This window comes from Neofelis nebulosa, chromosome 7 (assembly GCF_028018385.1).
Source record: "Neofelis nebulosa isolate mNeoNeb1 chromosome 7, mNeoNeb1.pri, whole genome shotgun sequence".
Classification (NCBI taxonomy): Eukaryota; Metazoa; Chordata; class Mammalia; order Carnivora; family Felidae; genus Neofelis; species Neofelis nebulosa.
Genome location: NC_080788.1, coordinates 26,743,033 through 26,767,576, shown reverse-complemented (window position 1 = coordinate 26,767,576; position 24,544 = coordinate 26,743,033). Strand labels below are relative to the sequence as shown.

The window sequence follows — 24,544 nt, the reverse complement described above, 5'->3', positions numbered from 1 at the left end:
GCTGAAATTAAAAATTAAACAGTTGGCTTTCACAGATAACTGGACACAGATGACGGGCAATGGTCATGTCGAAAGGTAGCTTGGAAGTTTTTCCACTGACTGAAGCATGAAGCAAAGGGATGTCAAAAAGTCCACAAGCCTACGGGACAAATGGAATGTGAGGGAATTGTTTAACATTTATGTGACTGGAGTATTAGAGAGTGAAAAGGGGCAAAGAATGGTGTAGAAGCAAGATTTTACAAAATAATGGCCAAATATTTTTAAAAACTGATGGAAGGTATCAAAGTACAGATGCAAACCTGCTATGAACCTTAAGCAGAATAAATGCAAAGAATACCAAAACAAGGGTGGCACCGTGGCACTGCAACCTTCCTTCTTTTAGATTTTCTGGACTTAGATGCTTTCAGAAAAATTTCTGAAGCATTTGGCATCCTGTAGTAATAATAGATCTTTCTGTAATGGAATGTAACTTCCTCCCTCCTGGGCTTCTATGATTCCACATGGTTCACTGACTTCCCCTCTTAAAACTGCAGCCAAAAGTGACAGGAGATGGGATGAGGTTCACAGACGTCAGAGCAAGCTTCAAGGGCCCACAATTCTTCCCTTCCCCTCGTGGCTGCATGTCCTCCTACAAGTTTTGTATCTTAGGCCATGGAGCATATTCTGGTGATGTTTAACCTGCCCTCATGACATGTACAGCTGCCCCCTTAATCTCTGGGTAACACACAATCACAACCAGCTATTACAGTCACATCATGTTGATTTAATCAGTACACATCTTGGATTTCCTCAGATGACTTAGTGCCAGTTCTCTTAAAAACAAAGGCAAAGAAGCCAGTTTGAGAGGGCTACATACTGTGGGATTCCAACTATACGACTCTCTGAAAAGGCAAACTATGGAGACAGTAAAAAGATCACTGGTTGCTGAGGTTAGAACACAGGGATGAGCAGGTACAGCACAGAGGATTTTTAAGGAAGTGAAAATATTTTATACAATACCACAATGGTGGATACATGTCAGTATACATTTGTGAAAACCCAAAGAATGGACAACACCAAAAGTGAACTTTCCTATAGATTTTGGTTAATAATAATGTATATTCTTTTATCAATTGTAATAAATGTTCCATACTAATGCCATACTTTAATGATGGGAGCAAGGGTGTGTGTGTGTGTGTGTGTGTGTGTGTGTGTGTATGTGTAGAAGCATACGGGAACTCTGTGATTTTTGGCCAATTTTTATGTACATTTAAAAATGCTACATGATGTGAGTCAGATAGAGAATAACAAATGCTGTATGATCTTATTTTAATTTTTTAATGTTTACTTTTGAGAGACAGAGATAGAGAGAGGAGAGAGAGAACAAGCAGGGGAGGGGCAGAGACAGTGGGAGACAAAGAATCTGAACCAAGCTCCAGGCTCTGAGCTGTGAGCACAGAGCCCAACATGGGGCTCAAACTCACGGACTGTGAGATCATGAGCTGAACTGAAGTCAGATGCTCAACGAACTGAGCCACGCAGGTACCCCTGTATGATATTATTTATACATGGAATCTAAAGAAACTGAAATCTCACAATGGTGGCTGTCAGGGGCTGGGAGTGCAGAAAATGGAGAGATGTTGGTCAAACATCAGAAACCTGCAGCATCAAGATGAATAAGTTCCGAGAAATCTAATATAAAGCATGGTGATTATAGTGAATAATATTGTAACATACAGTTAAAAGTTATTAAGAGAGTAGACCTTAAGAGTTCTTGTCACAAAAAAAGGGGGGTAATGGAGGGAGGTGTTAACTAACCTTATTGTAGTAATGATTTTGCAATATATGTATATCCAATCGTCAAATTGTAAACTGTACATTTATACAATGTTATATATCAATTCTATCTCAACAAAGCTGGGAAAACATTTTAAAGCTGCTCTAAAAAATAAAGTCTATTAAAAGGCACCTAGATGGTTCAGTCAGTTAAGTGTCTGACTTCAGCTCAGGTCATGATCTCATGGCTCATGAGTTCAGCCTCATGCCTGGATCCTGCTTCAGATTCTGTGTCTCCCTCTCTCTCTGCCCCACTCATTCTCTCTCTCTCTCTCTCTCTCTCTCTCTCTCTCTCTCTCTCTCTCAAAAATAATAAAAAAATAAAGTCTATTCTTTTTTTAAAAAAAGAAAAATGATTCTAACATTATAATCACTCTGAGCCAGTATCATCTCAACTTCCAAGTTAAAACTGAGGCTCAGTACGTGCTGTTGCCTTATTTTGATATTGACTGCAGAAGTTCAGTAGGTCCTTGTTGGAAGCACTGCTCTGGGATCTCCATCTTTGTGAGCTGCACATACTCACTACAAACACAGTAAGTGGGAAAGAGCAGTGTCTTCTCTAACATGACCTTGTGAAGATCAAAGGATATGAGGTCGATAACACTGAGTAGATATCAAAGAATTACTTTTCTTTGTTACTTTCCTAAAAGGTTGCTTATGGTGAACAGTCTCAAAAATAAATGTGCCAGATCTCCTGATCTGCAGACTCCCAGTCTTGAAACAAACCATGCACAATGTCTGTTAAGATCTGTGCACATTTAGGGGCGCCTGGGTGTCTAAGTGGGTTAAGCGTTTTAGTCTTGATTTCAGCTTAGTTCATGATCTCACAGTTCGTGAGATTGAACCGCATATCAGGCTCTGTGCTGATAGTATGAAGCCTTCTTGGGAATCTCTTTCTCTCTCTCTCTCTGCCTCTCCTGCTTGCTCTTCCTCTCTCAAAATAAATAAATAAACATTTTTAAAAAAGAACTGTGCACATTTAGATATATTGTAGTGACAAAGAGAATGTGACTAAAGATGACAAAAAATAAGATTCTCTTCAACCCATGTAAGCATTTCTGATTTATTCAATAACTAGAAAAACCATAAGCAATTCTCAGATAAACAAGACAATGAAATCAGTCTGTTAAACAATAGACTGAAATGCAGCTTCATTTTTATTTAGCAAGAAGAATGTATGAAACTGAATCTTAAGTATTAATAATATCAATTTAAGAGGGAGAAAAGTGGGAGGGAAGACAGGAAAAAGAACTAGAAATTATTGTTTTCTCTCTCTCTACTCAAATGAATGTTTGGTAGGAGGAAAGGAATAAATTTATCAGGCTAAAGCCTGTAATCCTAAAGCATTACAGTCAAAACCCCAATAGAAATTTACATCCTTAAGTCCCATATACATCTCTAAATTGTCCTTTTCCCCCCATAATATATTCTTTAATTTGATATTCTTGTTCTCCCCCATATTCTTCTTTTTTATTATTCCTGACTCAATTCCCAATACCCACTTACACCATCAGTCCCCTACTCTTAAATTGCTTTTATTTTTCATGAGGTCCACTATGAAGAACCTTACATTCTTTTGAAACTGCATTGTTTGGTGTCATAGATAGAGTGGACGTATGTGATATATTCAGTGATGCGAGAAGAAATCCTTTATCATGTGACTTCCAAGCAAAGTTTGGAAGTTTGGTGGTTTTCAAGTTTGGACCATAAAGGTTAGAAATAGTCATCCTTCAAGAAGCAAATGCATAAAGAGGATTTTTAGGGTAGTGAAACTATTCTGTATGATCCTATAATGGTGGATATGTCTTCACACATTTGTCCAAATCCACAGATGTACATCACCAAGAAGTGAACCCTAAAGCAAATGTTTGAGTGATGATAAGTCACTAGGTGGTCACAAGGGGAAGGCTGTGAATATGTGAAGGCAGGAGTATGTGGAAAATCTCTTACTTTCCTCTCAATTTTGCTGTGAATCTAAAACTGCTCTAAAAAAAGTCTTTTAAAAAATAAACATTTACGTTTATAAAAGCAATTCTTTTTTCTGCCACCTGCTTATTTTATTTTATTAATTTTTAAATATGATTATTGTCAAGTTAGCTAACATACAGTATACATAGTGTGCTCTTGGTTTTGGGGGGGAGATTCCTGTGATTCACCACTTATATACAACACCCAGTTCTCATCTCAAGTGCCCTCCTCAATGCCCTTCTCTCATTTTCCCTGCCTCCCCTGACCCCCCACCCCCCCATCAACCCTCAGTTTGTTCTCTATATTTAAGAGTGTCTTACGGTTTGCTTCCCTCGTTGCTTGTAACTATTTTTCTTCTTTCCCTTCCCCCATGGTCTTCTGTTAAGTTTCTCAAATTTCACATATGAGTGAAGACATATGATATCTGTCTTTCTCTGACTGACTTGTTTCACTTAGCATAATACCCTCCAGTTCCATCCACGTTAAAGAGCCCAAACGTCCATCAACTGATGAATGGATAAAGAAGATGTGGTATATACATACGGTGGAATACTACTCAGTGGTGAAAAAAACATTCTGAAGCTCCTGACTAAGCCTCTTGAAACATTCCTCAGCGCTACTGGATACTCTCCCCTCTGGGACACTTAGTGTTGAATTTATCTTTGTTTTGTCCCCCTGTGTACCATAATGCTTTGTTCATGAATCTGGACCTTACTCCTTCCATTCATCTTTGTCTTAACCTGCACCCAGCACCATGCATGACACACAACAGTCATATGGCAAACATTTACTGAATGAACAAAGATGGAGATAGAGAAGTTCACCCCAGAGAATATAGGACTTGAATATTTAAATGTACCTTTGTGTATCTAGATCAATCTATCATCTATCTATATCTATCTATCTATCTATCTATCTAACAAACCTTTGCCTACGCCTTACACTTTGCTTAGCTGACATAAGTTAGTAGTACAATAATATTCCTCTTGGTAGCAGACAGGGGGTCTAGCTCTTCTGAGAACTGACCATAATAAACATGTCCCTATTTCCAGAGCAATGCATTTCCTGTCATTCATCTTGCCCACTGTTGCCTAGACACTTGCTTCACTTTCACAAATAAAAGGCAACCGACATTTATTGGTCTAGCCTTTCACTGCAGTAGACACACCTCCTGGAAAGAAAAAACAAATGGACCAATGAATTTTCAAGATATTCAGGGCATCTTTTAAGGTGGGGGGGTGTTAACTGGAAAAGTTTTTTACTCAATCTCCTCACTGGTGGGGTGCCTGTGTGGCTCAGTCAGTTGAGTGTCCACCTTCAGCTGAGGTCATGGTTTTGCAGTTTGTGGGTTTGAGCTCCACATCGGGCTCTGTGCTAACAAACAGCTCAAAGCCTGGAGCCTGCTTCAGATTCTGTGTCTCCCTCTCTCTCTCTCTCTCTCCCTCCCCTCTTCATGCCCTGCCTCTCTCTGTCTCTCAAAAGTAAATGTTAAAAAAATCTAACACCAGTATTTTGGTTTGTCTGCCACAGGATGTATATTATTTTAATGCTCATTATTTTTCTCAGATGATGGAGGTCTTACAACACCTCATACTATTTTAAGATCATTCCCCCCACCTTGATGAAGGGGTCAGAGTAAATTATTTTAAATAATGATTTTAAATCATTGTCATTTCTATGCCATGTACTTTCTCTCTCTCTCTCTCTCTCATTTTTAAAGATAATTTTTTTATTTTTAATTTAATTAATTTATTTATTTGACAAAGACAGAGAGAGAGAGAGAGAGAGAGAGAGAGAGAGAGGCAGAGGGAGAGAGAGAGAGAAGAGAGAATCTCACAACCATAAGGTCATGACCTGAGCTGAAATCAAGAGTCAGACGCTTAACTGACTGAGCCACCTAAGCACTCCTCTCTGTCTCTCTTTAAAAGGGAGAAAGGGGTCTGACTAGACATATTGCTGGATATGAACTAATCTCATGAATTATGACCCACACATAACTTAGATGAAAGTGGGTCTGCACACTTCCCAAATGCCAAGGTCCATTTGAGGAAAACCTAAGGATGAAGCCCAGCTCTTCAGAAAGGCTTCAGGGCCTCAGTCCCAGGTAGGTCCAAGGTGCTGCCTACCCACACCCTGGTCCCTTGGCATTCAAATAACATGCCAGCCCCTCATTCCCCAATCGGGTCACACACCCGTCTTCCTGACTTTTACTGAGGACCTCCCCATGCTATTCCACTTGGCAAATCTCTGTCTATCGATCAAGTTTCAGATTGAGACCTCATCAGAGAAATCTGTTCCAAAGGCTGCCAGCTTTCCCAAGAGGTTGCCTATAGTTAGCAGAGTCCTTATAGCATTCTGCAAGTGATGGTCACTTAGCCTCCTCCTGTGAAGCCTATGACTTCCAGGCAGAAATTTCTATCAATTCCAAAAGTAAAGCTTAATCCTGAGCCCAAAGTTGATCTCAAAGTTATAGGAGTTCATGAAAATCCATAAGATATACAAATGCAAGCAGTTGATTCTAAAATAATTTTGTAACTCTATCTCTATGGAGGCACTTCTTTCTTAGTATTAGACATAAATTAGGGTTGGACATAAGGGTGATAAATAATGTGGAACTAATGTAAGAAAATAAAACTCCAGAATAAGAAACAAATGAACTAAGAAGTTATTATACTTTTTATGCAGTCAACTAAATAATTATTTATCAAAGAAAGGAAATATTACATTTACGATTTACATTTTACAATCTGTAGCCTATAGACTGTGTAAAATGAATTATCTTTTATTCACTTCACCTCTTTGCCAGTGTCCCATCTCCAATTTATGGATGACACATTTTTTAAATGAGTCACCCATAAATATAATTTTACCCCTACATGGAAAACTTTATATCATCAGAGAAAAAATGAACACTTTTAATATCTGGCAATGAAAAGAACTGATTTTGCTACTAATTCTGGAGGGATTATTTCCATCCACAGAACATTGCAATGAAAAGACAGCATCTAAGTCAGCATTTTGGCAATCCCCCCACCCTGAAGCCTCACCCCCCAAATCCAGGAGCCAGTGTGCAGCACTGAAGTACAAAGAAGGTCCCCAGTATACAAGATTTCCTGCAATCACTGGGTCCGCAAATGCAAATGTGTGGTCTTGGAACCCTGCACACCACTTAGGGAGCCACACCACGGCCTGTAGCATCTTGCAGGACACTTTTACACTAATGTATTTCAGCATCCCAACACTTTCCTCATAGCTAAGCACTTTTTTACAGGGAAAGCCTTCTTTCACATTGTAGTTACTTCTGGAGCTCATTTTGCCTCTAAGTCTGTGAAAATACCCTCTCAAGGAAATCACATACTTGATCTCATACTTTCTCCTGTTCAAAAAAAAAAAAGATAATTTATTTACCCACATAGTTCAAACTGAAGAGAAAAGTATGCACTGGATAATCTCAGATGCTTTCCTAAAGCAAAACACTAAAGTCCTAAAACACTAAAACACTAAAAGTCCTGAAAAACTGACCAAAAGTCAAAAGCTGCCATTTATATTCATCCCTAATATAAATGAAATAAGATATAATCAATGACTGCATAACTGCAAATAATCTCATCTGAAAATCTATGGGCAATAAATACATGTGTGGACAAGGTAGGAAATGAGGTACTTTTAAACACCATGTCTCACTACTAGGGTCATAAACTCCACTCTGACTTTTTAAAATTATTTTCAGTTTTTAAACTATCAATTAGTGCTATAGACTTAAGAATTCAATTGTGAGCTTAAACCTGCATGATAAATCTCGAGCAGAAACTCACAATGAGAATGTAAACAAGAACTGATGAGGAGGTGCTCAGATCAGAAAAGAGCTTCTTACCATGTTTATTGATGACACAGGACCGATGCTGTTAACATAGATGTCAACGTCAATTACGGTCGGTTTTACTGTGGAGAAAAATACATGTGTGTTAAGACTTTGAGCCAGAGAGACTGAGGAAAGCAGTATTCAACTTCCTTTGACTCATGCGCTAACACCTCATGGGTATGTTGGAAAAGGATGGATTTTCTTTTGGATTTGTCTTATAGTTGCAATTCAAACCCTGTCTTCCTTTTTAAAATTCGCAAAGGATGAGAGATTCTTACTTGTATTTAATAAATTCTTGGGAAAAAAAGACATTTAATACACTGAAATTTGCCAGGAATAGATGATTATAAAGATATTCTGCAATATTTGTTAAGCTGATTATACGGAAAAAAAAAACTATAAAATGATAAAAACAAAAGACACTACCTACGTAATTTAATGTCAGTTTCCTATAAAGCAAAACCTCAGTGATGAGTAATATCTGGGATGGCTCCAGTTCCTTATCCATCACCTGCCTGCCTAGCTAATGATCTAAAACAAAGTGACTCAAAGCAAAGATCTGGAGAGTACATGCATCAGGGAAGAATAATGAATACTGATAATTGTTATTGTTAGAACTTAAAGACATGTACACATATCACAGATTTATAATCTTATAACTTAAAAACAACACTTTAGTAAGTCAAGGAATTACAGTTTCAACTACGAGGGCATAAAATGGATATGATGAGAGACTGTAACCCAACATTGTGCATCAGAGGTAAAAATGCTTCATTTCTCCTGAAAGAAAACAATTTCTCTTTCCTTGGTAGGGACCAGTAATGATATTGCAAGAGTCAGGAGCTCATGACCTCTGAAAATAAGGAGGTTCTCTTTCCTCAGTATTTAGCAACTGATAAAAGGAATGACAACCCCGATTTCAGAATATTTCTGCCCCAGAGGAACATGAACAAGACTCTAAACCTTTGCACAGGAAGCAAATTGCTTCAATGGAAACAAGAGTGTTTGTATCTGCAGCCATTTCAATAAACTTCCTTTAGTTTTGCTAAATAACTAATAATTCACAAATGAACTTCTTCACTCTACTTTTCAAACTATAAGTGGCAATTCTGAGCTCATAGTCTCATTAAATTGCATATCCAGCAGTCTGCAGTCCAAGCCATGTTTTCTGGGCCTCCATGAAAATGAAAACAATGATTATGAATTTGCACCAACCACTCTTAACATCTGTCAGGACAAGCAAGTCATATTAGTTTCAAAAAGCTGTTGGCATTTTGGAAAATACCCAACACCATTCTATATATTATGTATGTAGTGTTTATATTTCATAAAATGACTGTTCTTCATTTTAGACTGAGATTTGTTAACTACTACAAATAGTAGCATCTTTTTTCAACTTCATTGGATTCAGCAAGTTTTCCGTCTCCACCAGACACTGCATAACCTTTGGTGATGTCATACAAAAGGCTGTGTTAAGTCAGTCCATTGAGAACCTACTTTTTTGCAAGAGAGTTTTCTGGTTGTTTTATGGTATTAGAGCTTAGGCTTCCAGAGCTCTTAATCTCATTAAATGAAAAAGGACCTACAGACATAAAGCCTTAACAACTTGAAGTGGGAAGTGCCAAATGAGTATTAAGTGTGCAATGAAGGTTTCAAGGAATAACAGTTTGGAATAAACACACACACACACACACACACACACACGGACGGTCGCATACATGTGCACACAAAACAGGGAAATTGAAGCAAATGATCTTATAAAGCAGCACCATGCTAAAGTAAAAGGAGCTTTTTAAGAAAATGGCTCTGACAGTGGCACTTGGGAAAGATCACAGGTGGGCTCAAGGTTTATAATTCAAAGGCTCAAGATTAGGCCCTGACAAATTAACTTTGACAAGGGCACCAGGATCATTTAAATGGGAAAAAGACAGTCTTTTCAACAAATGTTATTGGGTAGAATGGATATCCGCATGAAAGAGAATGATGTTAGACCTTACAACTATGTACAAAAATTAACTTAAAATGGATCGAAAACCTAAAGGGAAAACTGAAAACTATGAAACTCTTAGAAGAAAACATAAGGGTAAAGGATCATGACATTGCAGTTGACAATGATTTCTTGGGTATGACACCAAAAGCACAGGCAACAATAAATAAATAAATAAATAAATAAATAAATAAATAAATAAATAAAACTACATCAAAATTAAACTTCTGTGTATCAGACACAGTCAACATAGTGTAAAAGCAATCCAGAGAATTAGAGAGAACATTTACAAATCATATATCTGATAATTGGTTAATGTCCACAACATAGAAAGAAATCCTATGACTCAACAACAAATAAGCAAAAAACCTAATTTAAAAATGGTCAAAGGACTTAGACATTTCTCTAAAGATATACAAATGGCCATTAACCACATGAAAGATGCTCAACATCATTAGTTCTTAGGGAAATGCAAATCAAAACCACGAGATACCACTTCACATCCGTTATGATGATAACATTGAAAAAATAATATAATAAGTGGTGGCAAGCACATGCAGAAAAATATACTCTTGTGCATTGAGGGGATGTAAAATGATACGGCCACTGTGGAAAACAGCATGGCAGTTCTTAAAAAATAAATAAACAAACATAGAATTACATTACCCAGCAATTCTACTTCTCCAAAGATTTAACATCAAATATATATTTGTACACCCATGTTCATAGCACCATTATTCACAAAAGCCAACAGGTGAAAGCAACCCAAGTACCTGGGAAGGGATAAATAGATAAACCAAATGTAGTATATTCATATGGAAAATTATTCAGCCTTAAAAAGGAAGGAAATTCTGACTGTTTTGTATTATTTTATGTGATGGTCAGCCATGTGTGGCCACAAAAGAAGAGGTTCCAAATAACAAAGTTTATTATACTCACAAGTCTTAGAGACAGGAGATATGTCTTTCAGGACCACATGGGAAAGACACCACGGTGGTCAGGATACAGAAGATAGGGCAAGGAAGAGGGAGAAGACACTTATGCCATGATCATAAACAGGGTTTCCAAGGGAAAGACACAGAGAGCAGGATAAACAGGTAAGACTGACTAGCTTGAATACTTCCTGTGGTCTGTAATGGTCCTGGGATGATTAAGGCAGAAGAATAGTGTTTCCTGCAGTGTAAGGATCAGAGAGAGGAAGTATGGCTCTGGATTGGTTAGCTTGCATATCAAAGATATGCTCCTGGCTAGGCCCTTTGTTATCTCTAAGAATTGGCTAGTCCCAAAAGAGCAGTCTCTCTTCAATCAAAAAAGGTTTTTTAAGATATCAAAATATCATAATATTCAGAAAGTTAAAATATGTATATATATATGTGTATATGTATATACAATACAATGACATGTGGATAAACATTGAGGATGTTTTGCTAAGTGAAATATGCCAGTCGAAAAAGACAGACTAGGGGCACCTGGGTGGCTCAGTTGTTTAAGCGCCCAACTTCACCCAGGTCATGATCTCACAGTTCATGGGTTCGAGCCCCTCATTGGGCTCTGTGCTGGCAGCTCGGAGCCTGGACCCTGCTTTGGATTCTGTGTCTCCCTTTGTCTGCCCCTCTCCCATTCGCTTGCTCTCTCTCTCTTTCTCTCTCTTTCTCAAAAATAAATAAACATTAATTTTTTTTAAAAAATACAGATACTTTATAAGTCAAATTATATGAGGCACTTGGAGTAATAAAATTCAGAGAGACAGAAAGCAGAATGGTGGTTGCTAAGGGCTGGGGGAAGGAGGAATGGGGAGTTAGTGTTTAATGGGAGCAGAGTTTCAGTCCTGCAAGATGAAAAGTATTCTGAGGTCACGATCTCGCAGTCCGTGAGTTCGAGCCCCGCGTCAGGCTCTGGGCCGATGGCTCGGAGCCTGGAGCCTGTTTCCGATTCTGTGTCTCCCTCTCTCTCTGCCCCTCCCCCGTTCATGCTCTGTCTCTCTCTGTCCCAAAAATAAATAAAAAATGTTGAAAAAAAAAATTAAAAAAAAAAAAAAAAGTATTCTGGAGATAGACGTTGGTGATGGCTGCAAAACAATGTGAATGTATACAAGACCACTAAACATACACTTAAAAGTGGTCAAAATAGTAAATTTTATGTTATCTTCATTTTACCACAATTAAAAAAAAAATAAAAGATTAAGCTCTGGTATGGCTGGTAACCATTCTAAGTTGGTAGAAGGATGAACAGTTACACAGAGGTAAAGAAGCCAGAAATGGGGAGAAAGGGGAGAGGCGATGGTGATTCTCTGAGTGAAAAGGGGCAGATTCTATTGAAAAAGAGTATAAAATAGGGCTGATGCTACTGGGTCTCATACAGTTTGTCCAAAAAATGGATTCACTTTCCAATTCTTCATCTGAATTCCACCTTACGAATTTGGATATTATTATTTCCTAAAAATTTGGAATTAGTATGTTTGAGACAAATCACAAACTCATAAATTGTGCAGCATAAATGAACATGGCAAAGATGTACTGAGTAAGCCTTGACAAGCATCGGCCACATTACCTTGAAAGATTTACATGGCCCAAAGGGCAATAATGTAGACTGTACTTTTACATGCCTCTGTCACAAAGCCAATGAACATACTTGTTCATTTATTTTTCTCCACTCTACCAGGGGCTTCTGCATGCTAAAACAAGCATCCTAGAATTATCACTTAGGAGCTGAAGAAATGACCCAGATGCACAGGCAATAAATGGCACATGTCAAAGTGACCTCGTGAAAAGAAGAGTGTAGGGCCAGGGTGGGTCTGTCCGTTGATGGACTTAGAGGCACATGGCTGACTTCTGCTCTTCAGAATGCTACTTACAGCCTGGAGGTTAACAGATTCTTTGTCTTGTTTATTGCAGACAGAAACGCAACTCTGAAGCATAAATACATTATGCTTCAGTGCAAGAGAATCCATTTTTTTGACCCTTGATATCCAAAACCGCATCTAATATAATACAAGATTCCTATTAAACAAAATCAGCCCTCTTGTGAAAAGAGAAATATATCAAAGTTTACTTCCAAAATTCCAAAAAAATTATCCGTTAAGGGGCCTCATTTATCATAAATGGGTACTTCCTAGCAGGTGTTTAAAATGTCAAACCTGAAAAACAGGTAACAAAAACATTTCTGTGTAATCTCCCACCAGTTTACTGCTCCCCAGTTATGTATAAATCTTAACAAATATCTTTCATCTTTCTGCTTGCCATATTTGGTGGTTACTGTTCTGGCCCTGGGCCCCCAGAGGTGAGCACTGATGTCATTCAATAAATCAGGTATGCAACATCCCTCAAAATAAGGTCAGCTCTGAGCTTCTCTTACAAAGTAAGGGCAGACTGGCTGATCTGATTCCACCTCTTCTCCTAACTTTCCTAAGAGGAAATGGAAAGGTGTATCAAGCTGGCTCCTCAAACCCCCCAAAAGTTTCTCTATAAAACTATAGAATTATGATAGCTTATTTTACTTTAGAAAAAAATAGGGAAGAAAGTAAAAAAAAATTATAGTGAAAACAAAGGAGGTATGCTTGGTGCAATGTGAATTCATGGGCCTTCAGTGAGTCAGTTGTCAATTCTTCTGGGGAAGGTTAAAGACAGAGAATCAGCCCCAAAAGGAATGAAGCTAAGGACCAGTAATAATAATAATTTGGTTTTGCTTGAGTCATTTGATTAATATCTCTTATAAAAGATAGTTCCATACAAATTATGAATCAGTGCATGGGGTCTTTTAGGAAAAATTATTTTTTCATGTAGTAACTGACAGGAAAAGATGTATAGCCTTTCTCTGAATCTCCATATTGTTAGATCACTTGCTACTTTTAGGTCATGAGCATCCTTAATATGCCCACTGGGACTGGCCCTTGGAGAGAAGGATTTACACATGACTCAGCTTCACCCCTTCCCACAGCTTCTGCTGTAGTTCCTGGCACACAGTAGGTACTCATTGAATACTGGATAACTATGGTACCTGAAACTGTGGTTTTAAGTTATTATTTTAAATGGATTTTACATGTTAAATGTTCACATCAGATTGACAACTGAAACAGGAAGAGTAATTTTTAAATTATGAACCTGATGACAACCACAGGTTGATGCAATTAGTCAACAGTCCAGACCAAGTAGTCAAGAGCTTATAAAAGATTGTCCAAGACAAAGATATCCTGGAAATAAGCATCTGTCACAACAGAAATTATATTAGCTCCCCGGTAGAGGAAAAAGCTGAGAATGGCACTGGGAAAACAAATGAAACCATTTATATTCATTCATAAACAAGAAAGAAAATAGACAATGACAGAAACACAGATTAGAAGAGACAGGATATAGGGCCAATAAGTGTTGACAGGGACAGAAACTGCAGAGTGGGGGGAGGCTCCAGGTGATTATAGCTCTCCACAGAAGGCAATCCTTCATGAGCTGGCCCCAGACTGGCAGCAAGAGGGAGGAGGAATGGAGACCCCAAAGGACACTGAGCAAACGTGCTATGTAAAGCAACACAGCCAGTAGAGCATGCTTCCTGGCTGTACAAAGTGGCTCTGCCATTTACCAGTTCTTTAATGTTGAAAAGTATCTTAACATCTCTCTGCCTCAGTCCCACTATGTGTCAAGATGAACTGATGATAGAACCTAATTCGTGGTGGAGGTGGTTAGTCTGTTGTGAAGTAAAAGTAGGAACTCAGTATATGTTTGCTATTGCTTCTGGGGTGCTTGGAGTTAGACACAGAAAAGAATGCTAAAATCTGGCATTTGTTGCCTTTCAACTAATATTTATGTCTAAAAGTCACACTTTTCACTTAAATTCTACTTTTTCATGAAAAGCTTAAATATGCTGACAGAAATATTTAAATATCAGCAAATAAGTTAAAAAAGAGAGAGAAGTAAGTAATACCAACTCATGCTCATGAGGTTTAAATAGAAGAGTTCTTCCAGTAGCTGAGAACCTCCCTTACAATCTTCACTGCCTTTGGGGAAAAAGTGGGGACTCATCTGCTGTCAGCCCCTCTAATTTATTGCCTCCTTCTTTTACCTGAACCAAGAGTACCACTAGGCAAAACAATGTATTAGGTCGACTGAACCCCCCACTACCATCATTGACTTCCCTTTAAGTACTGCCTCCCTTCCTGCTGATGCCCACAGACAAAAGCATTATTGTTTAAGTGACATTGTTATAAGCATTTGCATTTAATCAGTATGTAATATTCTCATTCCCATCTCACAGATGGGCAGCTAAAACATGACTGAGGAGGTGACATCCAGGATTCTGCAGCCTCACTGGAACAAAATCTCAGGGTTCCACCCTCAACTTCCCAGAGGCTTAACTTTAGTAATGAGGCTTAAAGGAATTCTGGGTAACAATGACTTCAGTCATTTATCATCATCATCATCATCATCACAAATAACCTTTCCAGGCTCTTCCTAAAATGCAAATACCGCCTCTGAGGCATATATTATGTCGATTTATACCATCTCAGTAGGGATGTGTTTTCAAATGCTTTCTCTAGCTGGGAGAATACTAGGTTATGAAGAGATGGTGAAGAGATTTGGAGAGCAGATGCAAAGAATGGGCAAATTTAATTACTGTTACAGTTTTGTCAAGACTACTCAAAAATGTTTGGCATAGGTTAGTATTGGAGAATTGAGAGCACTATTGTGGGTCCCATTTCAGCTCTGTCAGCGTTCCTACTTGGCCAGTTAACTTGGTTCTGACTTTTCATTATGAGGTTTAGAGCTAATACCATCTCCATTAATCCCAGAACTTTGGATGCCAATCCCAAAGGCTTACTTCTTTCTTTATCACTCTTTTTTTTAATTTTTTTATTTAAAAAGATTTTTTTTAATGTTTATTTATTTTTGAGACAGAGAGAGACAGAGCATGAACGGGGGAGGGTCAGAGAGAGAGGGAGACACAGAATCCGAAACAGGCTCCAGGCTCTGAGCAGTCAGCACAGAGCCCGACGTGGGGCTTGAACTCACGGACTGCGAGATCATGACCTGAGCCAAAGTCGGCGGCTTAACCGACTGAGCCACCCAGGCGCCCCTCTTTATCACTCTTTAAGTATATGATCTCAAGTGGGCCAATAAGAGTTAAATGATCAAGACCAAATAGTTATCGCCTCAGACCTGGGTCATGCCTGAGAAGTAATATGGAAGAAGGCAAACAGTGAGATTCTGCTTTTGTATACACTCATATAAAAATGCATTACTAAAGTAGACAGGGAATTCATATTCTTAAAAGAATGAAGAGTACTGGTATTAAAATTCAGAACCACAACTTCAGAGCAACAATGGGTAGATAATCAAAACTGGCATCTACATTTTCATGTCTTGAAAGTGTCTGGTGGTAAGAATATAAAGGAATTTAGGGAGGTGCCTGGGTGGCTCAGTTGGTTAAGCATCTGACTCTTGATCTTGGTTCAGATCATGATCCCAAAGGTTCATGAGATCGAACCCTGTGTCAGGCTCTGCACTGACATAATGGATCCCGCTTGGGATTCTCTGTCCCCCTTTTGCTCTGCTCTCTCTCTCTCTCTCTCTCTCTCTCTCTTTTTCAAAACTAAAATAAAAAATAACGGAACTTAGGAAGTCACCTGCAAAGTCTAATAATTTATAAATTTGACTCAGAAGTAGCCACATGACCTTGTAAAAATAATTTAAATTTTCTGGGGCTCATTTTCTACATCTGTAACTGAGTACCTGAAGCAAGTTTTCCTTCCAAGCATGAACTCAATTGGTTATAACAGGAAAGATACATTTTAACAACTTTCTTCATGATAGCACCTTGTCCTTTCTACTACCTGACTGGGAATATCAAACTGTATTAACCAACAGAAATTTTAGCCCCTAACAGATATGAAAAATCAATGCATTGCATCTTTAAACAGTCAGAAGATTGAGAATGATTGGGAGGCATGGTATGTGACAGATCTTATTGTACCTAAAAATGCATAACAAAATGATAACAGCAAGACTGACAATAAGGAAGCCCCAGATCCTCCTACCCCCACAAAGAACCCAACTTAACAACTATGTTTGTGAGAAATCCAGAAGCCAGTTAAGAGGTCCTTGCACCACAGGTGAACTTGAAATCAGCCACATGGAAGTCCAGTAGGAAAATTCATGGCACACAATCACTAGAGACTCCCCCCCTAACATTGAGAGTAAATAATAAGACAAACCTCCCAGGTCCCAATTTCTCACTGGGGAGAGAAAAAGAAGGGTGGAACATACATTCAACATTTTGACTTTTGGGGGAACTTCCCAGGGCCCGTTTTATGTCTTGCCTGAATTTAAGCACTGACAAGAAGTGGACACCAGGTTGGGGACTACTAAGAACAAGAGCCATCAATACGGTTTGGTCCATCAGCAAAATCTGTAGTACCGCACAAAGACATTAAGGTAGAGCTCCAGTATCTTAGCTTGCTACAGTACTGGAGAGGTTTTAGTACCACAGTCTGACACAGAGGCATGAGGGTGGGGGGCTCATGGGTGGTACTGGCAAACCTCTTCAATTATATTACAAGAAAAAGCTCAAGGAGGGTGTATCCCCAGACTAGGCTTGAGAAGTTTCCAGAATCTCTAGGCAGAAACACTGATGAAAGTCTTCCTTGTATGAAACTGACCACAAAGACTGAGAGAAGTGATTGATAACAAGAGAAACAGCGTTCAAAGAAAAATATTAAATCTCCAGGAAATGAAACAGGAATATAAACAAAGGAACAAACAGGAATCAAACAAAGGATTCAAAAAAACATCATAAGGATGTTCAATGAAAGAAGAGAGCATGGATAGACAACTAAATAAAATTTAAAAAATGGTATGTGAGCAAAATGAGAATATCAAAAAGATACAGAAGTTATGAAGAAAAACCAAACCAAAATTCTGGGGATGAAAATTATAGTAACTGAATTGAAAAACTTCACTTGAGGGATGCAGGAGCAGACCTGACCAACCAGAAGAAAGACTCAGTATTCTCAAAGATAGGACATGTAAAATTACCAAGCTGGAAGACAAAAAGAAAAAAAAAAAGAAAGAAAATAAATGAAGATAGCCTAAGGACTTTATGAGATACCATCAAGCAGAACAACATATGCATATGGAAGTTCCAGAAGGAGAAGAAACAAAGAAAAGTGCAGAGCCTATTTGAAGAAATTATGGCCAAAAATGTCCCAATTTGGAGGAGATAAATGGACATACAAATTCAAGAAGCTTAAGGAACTCCAAGTAGGATAATCTTAAGAGATCTACACAGATACACATCATTACCAAACTCAAAAATCACAGAGAGAGAATCCTGTAAACAGAAAGAGAAAAGTGACTCATCACATATAAGGAAGCCCCCATTAGATCATTATTGGATTTCTCAGCAGGAACTTTGATGGCTAGGTGGTAAAGGATGATATATTCAAAGAGCTGAAAGATAAAACTGTCAGTCAAGAATATTATGTCTTAATTGTGGTTTATATATACAATGGAGTACTACGTGGCAATGAGAAAGAATGAAATATGGCCCTTTGTAGCAACGTGGATGGAACTGGAGAGTGTGATGCTAAGCGAAATAAACCATACAGAGAAAGACAGATACCATGTTTTCATTCTTATGTGGAACCTGAGAAACTTAACAAAACCCATGGGGAGGGGAAGAAAAAAAAAAAAAAAAAAAAAACGAGGTCAGAGTGGGAGAGAGCCAAAGCATAAGAGACTCTTAAAAACTGAGAACAAACTGAGGGTTGATAGGGGGTGGGATGGAGGGGAGGGTGGGTGATGGGTATTGAAGAGGGCATCTTTTGGGATGAGCACTGGGTGTTGTATGGAAGCCAATTTGACAATAAATTTCATATAATAAAAAAAAGAATACTATGTCTGGCAAAACTGTCCTTCGAAAATGAAGGAGAAATTAAGACTCCCAGGTAAACAAAAGCTAAAGAAGTTTGTCATCACTAGATCTGCCCTAGAAAAATGCTGAAGGCAGTCCTTCAGGTTAAAGCAAAAAGGTAATAAATAGCAACACAAAACCATACAGATATATACATATATATATATATATATATATATATATATACACACATATGTATATATGTATATATAGATATATATAGATATAGATAGATAGGATATAGACATAGATATAGATATAGATATGCCACAGAAACTGTGGTACTCTAATATAGGTATAAAAATCGGTTTTAAATATGATAGAGAATTTTTTAAAAAAGTAAAAATTCACTATAAATCTATGTTAATGAATACACAATATAAAAAGAAGTAATTTATGTCATCAAAAGCACAAAGTTTGGGGCTCCTGGGTGGCTCAGTCGGTTGAGCGTCTGGGTTCGGCTTAGGTCATGATCTCACTGTTTGTGACTTAGGGCTCTCCATCGGGCTCTGTGCTGACAGCTCAGAGCCTGGAGCCTGTTTCAGGTTCTATGTCTCCCTCTCTCTCTCTGCTCCTCCCCTGCTCATGCTCTGTCTCTCTCTCTCTCAAAAATAAATGAATAAACATTTTTAAAAAAAGCATAAAGTTTTCAGGGGGTATAAAGATGTAAAGAAGTTGAATTTTTATATGCAATTGAAGCTGTTATCAATTTAACATAGATTATTATAACTTTACGATGTTTAATATAATAGTACCCACAAAGAAAATATCTTATAGAATATAAACAAAAGAAAGTGAGAAGGGAATCAAAATATGTCACTACAAAAACTAAATAAATGATAATGAAAGAATATAGCAGGAGGAAAAGAGGGACAAAAAGGTGCAAGACATACAGAAAACACTAAAATGGCAATAGAAGTCCCTCCATACTGACAATTACTTTAAGAGTAAATGGATTAAATGTCTCAATTAAAAGACACCAACACAGATTGGCCCAATGATTAAAAAAACAATACCCACTTGCTGTCTACAAGAGACTCACACAGATCTAAGAACACACATAGGCTAAAAGTGAAGGATGAAAAAATGTATTCCATGTTTATATGAGATGAAAGAAACTTTAAGACCAAACGTATCACAAGAAACAAAGAACATCATTACATAATGACCAAACGGCCAATTCACCAGGAAGATATAAAAATATATGCACCTAATTATTAGAACTCCCAAGTATATAAACCAAATATTGGCAGAACTGAAGGAAAAAATAGACAGCCACACATGAGTAGAAGATTCAGCACCCTACTTTCATTTATAGAGAAACAACCAGGCAGAAGATCAGTAAGGAACCAGATCTGAAAAAACTATAGACCACTTGCACCTAACAGTTACATACAAAACCCTCCATACGACAACAGCAGAATACACATTACTCTCAGATGTTACAGAATATTCTTCAAGACAGACTACATGGCAGGCCACAAAACAAGTCTTAATTTTAAGAAGATTGAAATCATACATACACACTATCTTCTCTGACTACAATGGAATGAAACTAGGATTCACTATAAGAAGGAAAATAGAAGAATATGCACATATGTGGAAATTAAACATCTCACTCTTAAACAATCAATGGGTCAAAGAAGAAATCACAGGGAATTTAAAAATATCTGGAAACAAATGGAAACAAGAATACAACATACCAAAGCTATGGGATACAGTGGAAGTAGTACTGAGGAGAGACTTTATACTGGTAAATACTTATGTTAAAAAAAAAAGGAAGATTTTAAATGAATAACCTAATTATGCATCTCAAGGAACTAGAAAAAGAAAAACTAGGGAGGGGTGGCAGGTGTGAGGTGTGTGGAAGTGAACTGGGGGAGAGCAAAATGGTGGTGCCCCAGAGGGGAAGGAGCCCTTTCTGTGCAGAGACAGGAGGGAGAGAAAAAGAGAAGGGTTGAGAAAGTACGTCATAGGTTCACATAAGAGGAAAACTTCTCTGGACCACACATTGGGGACCTAGAAGTTCTGAGTGCAGCAGATTTTTTTTTTTCAAACAGCAGTTGGAGCTCAAACTCTGAGGTTTTGGAAGTATGCAATTTTCTCTAGAGCAGAGCTGTGGCATGCACTCCTAGGGAGGAAAGAGCTGGACCTGGAGTACATAGCATGGTGTAGGGATCTCCGGGGCACACTCAGAAAGAACATTGCCTTTCCTGTACTACTTTTGAAAGAGGGCATATTGCCTCCCCAAAGGCAAAAGACCCTGAAGGGGTCAGCAAAAGGCCTTTCATTAGAAGGGGGCGGAGGTGCACCCAGAGCAAATATAACATTTGCTGCTTTTAGCAGTGCTACACTATAGATTCTGTGCACTTTGCAGGCATGGCTACTGTTTTTCAGGAACAAAGGACTTCAGACATGGCATGGAGAGGCTTTAATCTAGAGGAGGGGGGGTACAGATACACATAGTGCCTGGTCCTTTAAGGCATCTTATTTTTAATTCCAACCATGCACCAAAGAAAAAACACAGGAAAGTTGTGGCACAGAGTAAGCTAACTGTCCTTGCTATTCTGTGAAGGCTGCTTGAACAGTGGGGAGTGTGAGATCCCCCTCTGGGGACAAGAGATTGGGATGATGCTATTTATTCCTTGACACAAATGCCACGGACTTCAGAGAGCAGCACAGCAGCCACCAGTGGAGGTGCTTGCACCAAACCTTCCCCCTGCCCCCTTCCCCCAAACTATTTATTTACTGAAGCAAGACTGACTGAGCAAGGGAAGCAGGCTGCTCCTCAGGAAGACCAGCATAGGCAGCCCTGTGCTTGCACCAAGTGTTCTGAAACTCCAGCGCTTTAAAGAGTCACTTGTAGTTCTGGTGGAAATAGGACCAGGCTTACTTTATTTGTTTTTTTTTTTTTTTTCTTTCTGTGTTTCTTATGGAACCAGGCTCATAGTTTGTTGTTTGTTTTATTTATTTCGTTTTATCTTTTCTTTAGATCAGGCTGTTTTATTCTTTGTTTTTACGTATTTTTTCTTTTTCTTCATTTTCTTTTTCCTTTTTTTTTTTCCTTAGGAATCAACCTGATAGTTTTTGTTTCTCTGGGTTTTTTTGTTCCCTTTCCTTTATTCTTTTTTTTTGGGGGGGGGCACGGGGAGGGATCTGGTTTCCCCCCCCTTTTTTTTTCCCAGACTTACTTCAACAAGCAAATCAAAGCACACCTATTTCAAGGACCCCACTTAGACAAGGAGGAGCTCTGCAGAGGACTGACAGCAGCCAAAACACAACAGCTGATTGCACACAGCATACACCAAAAACACTTCCTGAAGTGTCAGGCCCTGAACAGTGTAAGACTCCTTTTTTTTTTCTTTTAATGTTTTAATATTTATTTATTTTTGAGAGAGAGACAGAGAGAGTGAGAGAGAGCATGAGACGCGGAGGGGCAGAGAGAGAAGGAGACACAGAATCCGAAGCAGGCTCCAGGCTCTGAGCTGTCAGCACAGACCCTGACGTGGGGCTAAAACTCACAGAGTGCAAGATCATGACCTGAGCCGAAGTCAGAGGCTCAACTGACTGAGCCACCCAGGCGCCCCAGACCCCTTTTTAATATAGCAGTACTCTCAAGTGCAGGAAACATAATAAGCTACACAAAACACGCAAAGACAGGTCGATAAAGGAAGATGGCGGCGTAGGAGGACGCTGGGCTCACCGCGTCCTGCTGATCACTTAGATTCGACCTACACCTGCCTAAATAACCAGAAAACCACCAGAAGACGAGCAGAATGGATTCTCTGGAGCCAAGTGCAGACGAGAGGCCCACGGAAGAGGGTAGGAAAGGCGGAGAGGCGGTGGGCGCTACACAGACTGGCGGGAGGGAGACAGGGTGGAGGGGCAGCCTGCCAGCCAAGCAGAGACCCGGAGTCTCACTTGCAAAAGCGGAGGGGCCAGACTGAGTGTGTTCTGACAGCAAGCAGGACTTAATATCTGGAAGGTTATAAGTTAACAGCTCTGCTCAGAGAGCAGGAAGGCTGGAGGACAACGGAGGGAGAGTTGTTGAGCCCTGGATGACAGAGATCAGTTTGGCGGGGAACAAAGGCGCTCACCAGCGCCATCTCCCTTGCCCATGCCCCAGACAAAATACCAAAGGGAACCAGTTCCTGCCAGGGAACTTGCTTGCAACTCGCAAACACCCAGCATTGTGCTTCTGCAGATCCATCCCTCCTGCAGCAGGTCTGACTCCCTCCCACTGCCGCAGGGCCCCTCCCAAAGCAGATCACAGAAAGGTGAGCGAGCTGGCTTGCCCCTCCCGCCCCAGTTCACCTTGCCGATCCACCCCAGCTAATAGCCAGATCCCCAGCACCACAAGCCTGGAAGTGTGCAAGTAGCCCAGACAGGCCACGCCACCCCACAGTGAATCCCACCCCTTGGAGAGGGTAAGAGAAGGTACACACAAGTCTGACTGTGGCCCCAGCGGTGGGCTGGGGGCAGACATCAGGTCTGACTGTGGCCTCGCCCACCAATGCAAGTTATTCAAGACAGCACAGGGGAAGTGACCTGCAGTTCCCCACCACTCCAGGGACTATCCTAAATGATGAAAAGGAAGAATTCCCCTCAAAAGAATCTCCAGGAAATAACAACAGCTAACAAACTGATCAAAAAGGATTTAAACAATATAACAGAAAGTGAATGTAGAATAATAGTCATAAAATTAATCGCTGGGCTTGAAAACAGTATAGAGGACAGCAGAGAATCTATTGCTACAGAGATCAAGGGACTGAGGAACAGTCAGGAGGAGTTAAAAAATGCTGTAAACGAGCTGCAAAATAAAATGGAAATGACCATGGCTTGGATTGAAGAGGCAGAGGAGAGAATAGGTGAAATAGAAGATAAAATTAAGGAAACAGAGAAAGCTGAGAAAAAGAGAGATAAAAAAATCCAGGAGTATGAGGGGAAAATTAGAGAACTAAGTGATATACTGAAAAGAAATAATATACGCATAATTGGTATCCCAGAGGAGGAAGAGAGAGGGAAAGGTGTTGAAGGGGTACTTGAAGAAATCATAGCTGAGAACTTTCCTGATCTGGGGAAGGAAAAAGGCATTGAAATCCAAGAGGCACAGAGAACTCCCTTTATTTATAACTTGAATCGATCTTCTGCATGACATATCATAGTGAAACTGGCAAAATACAAGGATAAAGAAAAAATTCTGAAAGCAGCAAGGGATAAACAAGCTCTAACACATAAAGGGAGACCTATAAGATTCGTGACCGATCTCTCTATTGAAACTTGGCAGGCCAGAAAGGAATGGCAGGAAATCTTCCATGTGATGAACAGAAAAAATATGCAGCCGAGAATCCTTTATCCCGCAAGTCTCTCTTTAGACTAGAAGGAGAGATAAAGATCTTCCCAAACAAAAACTGAAGGAATTCATCACCACTAAACAAGCCCTACAAGAGGTCCTAAGGGGGATCCTGTGAGACAAAGTACCAGAGACATCGCTACAGCATGAAACCTACAGACATCACAATGACTCTAAACCGATATCTTTCCATAATAACACTGAACGTAAATGGACTAAATGCACCAACCAAAAGACATAGGGTATCAGAATGGATAAAAAAACCAAGACACACCTATTTGCTGTCTACAAGAGACTCATTTTAGGCCTGATGACACCTTCATATTGAAAGTGAGGGGACGGAGAAATATTTATCATGCTACTGGAAGCCAAAAGAAAGCTTGAGTAGCCATACTTATATCAGACAAACTAGTCTTTAAATTAAAGGCTGTAACAAGAGATGAAGAAGGGCATTATATAATAATTACAGGGTCTATCCATCAGGAAGAGCTAACAATTATAAACGTCTATGCGCTGAATACAGGATCCCCCAAATATATAAAACAATTACTGACAAACATAAGCAACCTTATTGATAAGAATGTGGTAATTGCAGGGGACTTTAACAGTCCACTTACAGAAATGGATAGATCATCTAGACACACGGTCAATAAAGAAACAA

The 24,544-nt window shown here is 39.1% G+C and overlaps 1 protein-coding gene across 4 annotated transcripts in view; it reads right to left on the bottom strand.

The window, feature by feature from the left end:
* Positions 1-24,544, bottom strand: part of GABRG3 (gamma-aminobutyric acid type A receptor subunit gamma3) — a 732,437-nt gene that overhangs the window by 666,911 nt on the left and 40,982 nt on the right. For all 4 annotated transcript variants that reach the window (XM_058736906.1, XM_058736907.1, XM_058736908.1 and 1 more), the window contains exon 3: positions 7,658-7,725. In XM_058736906.1, coding sequence (XP_058592889.1) covers positions 7,658-7,725 — 68 coding nt within the window. The remainder of the gene's footprint in view (positions 1-7,657; positions 7,726-24,544) is intronic.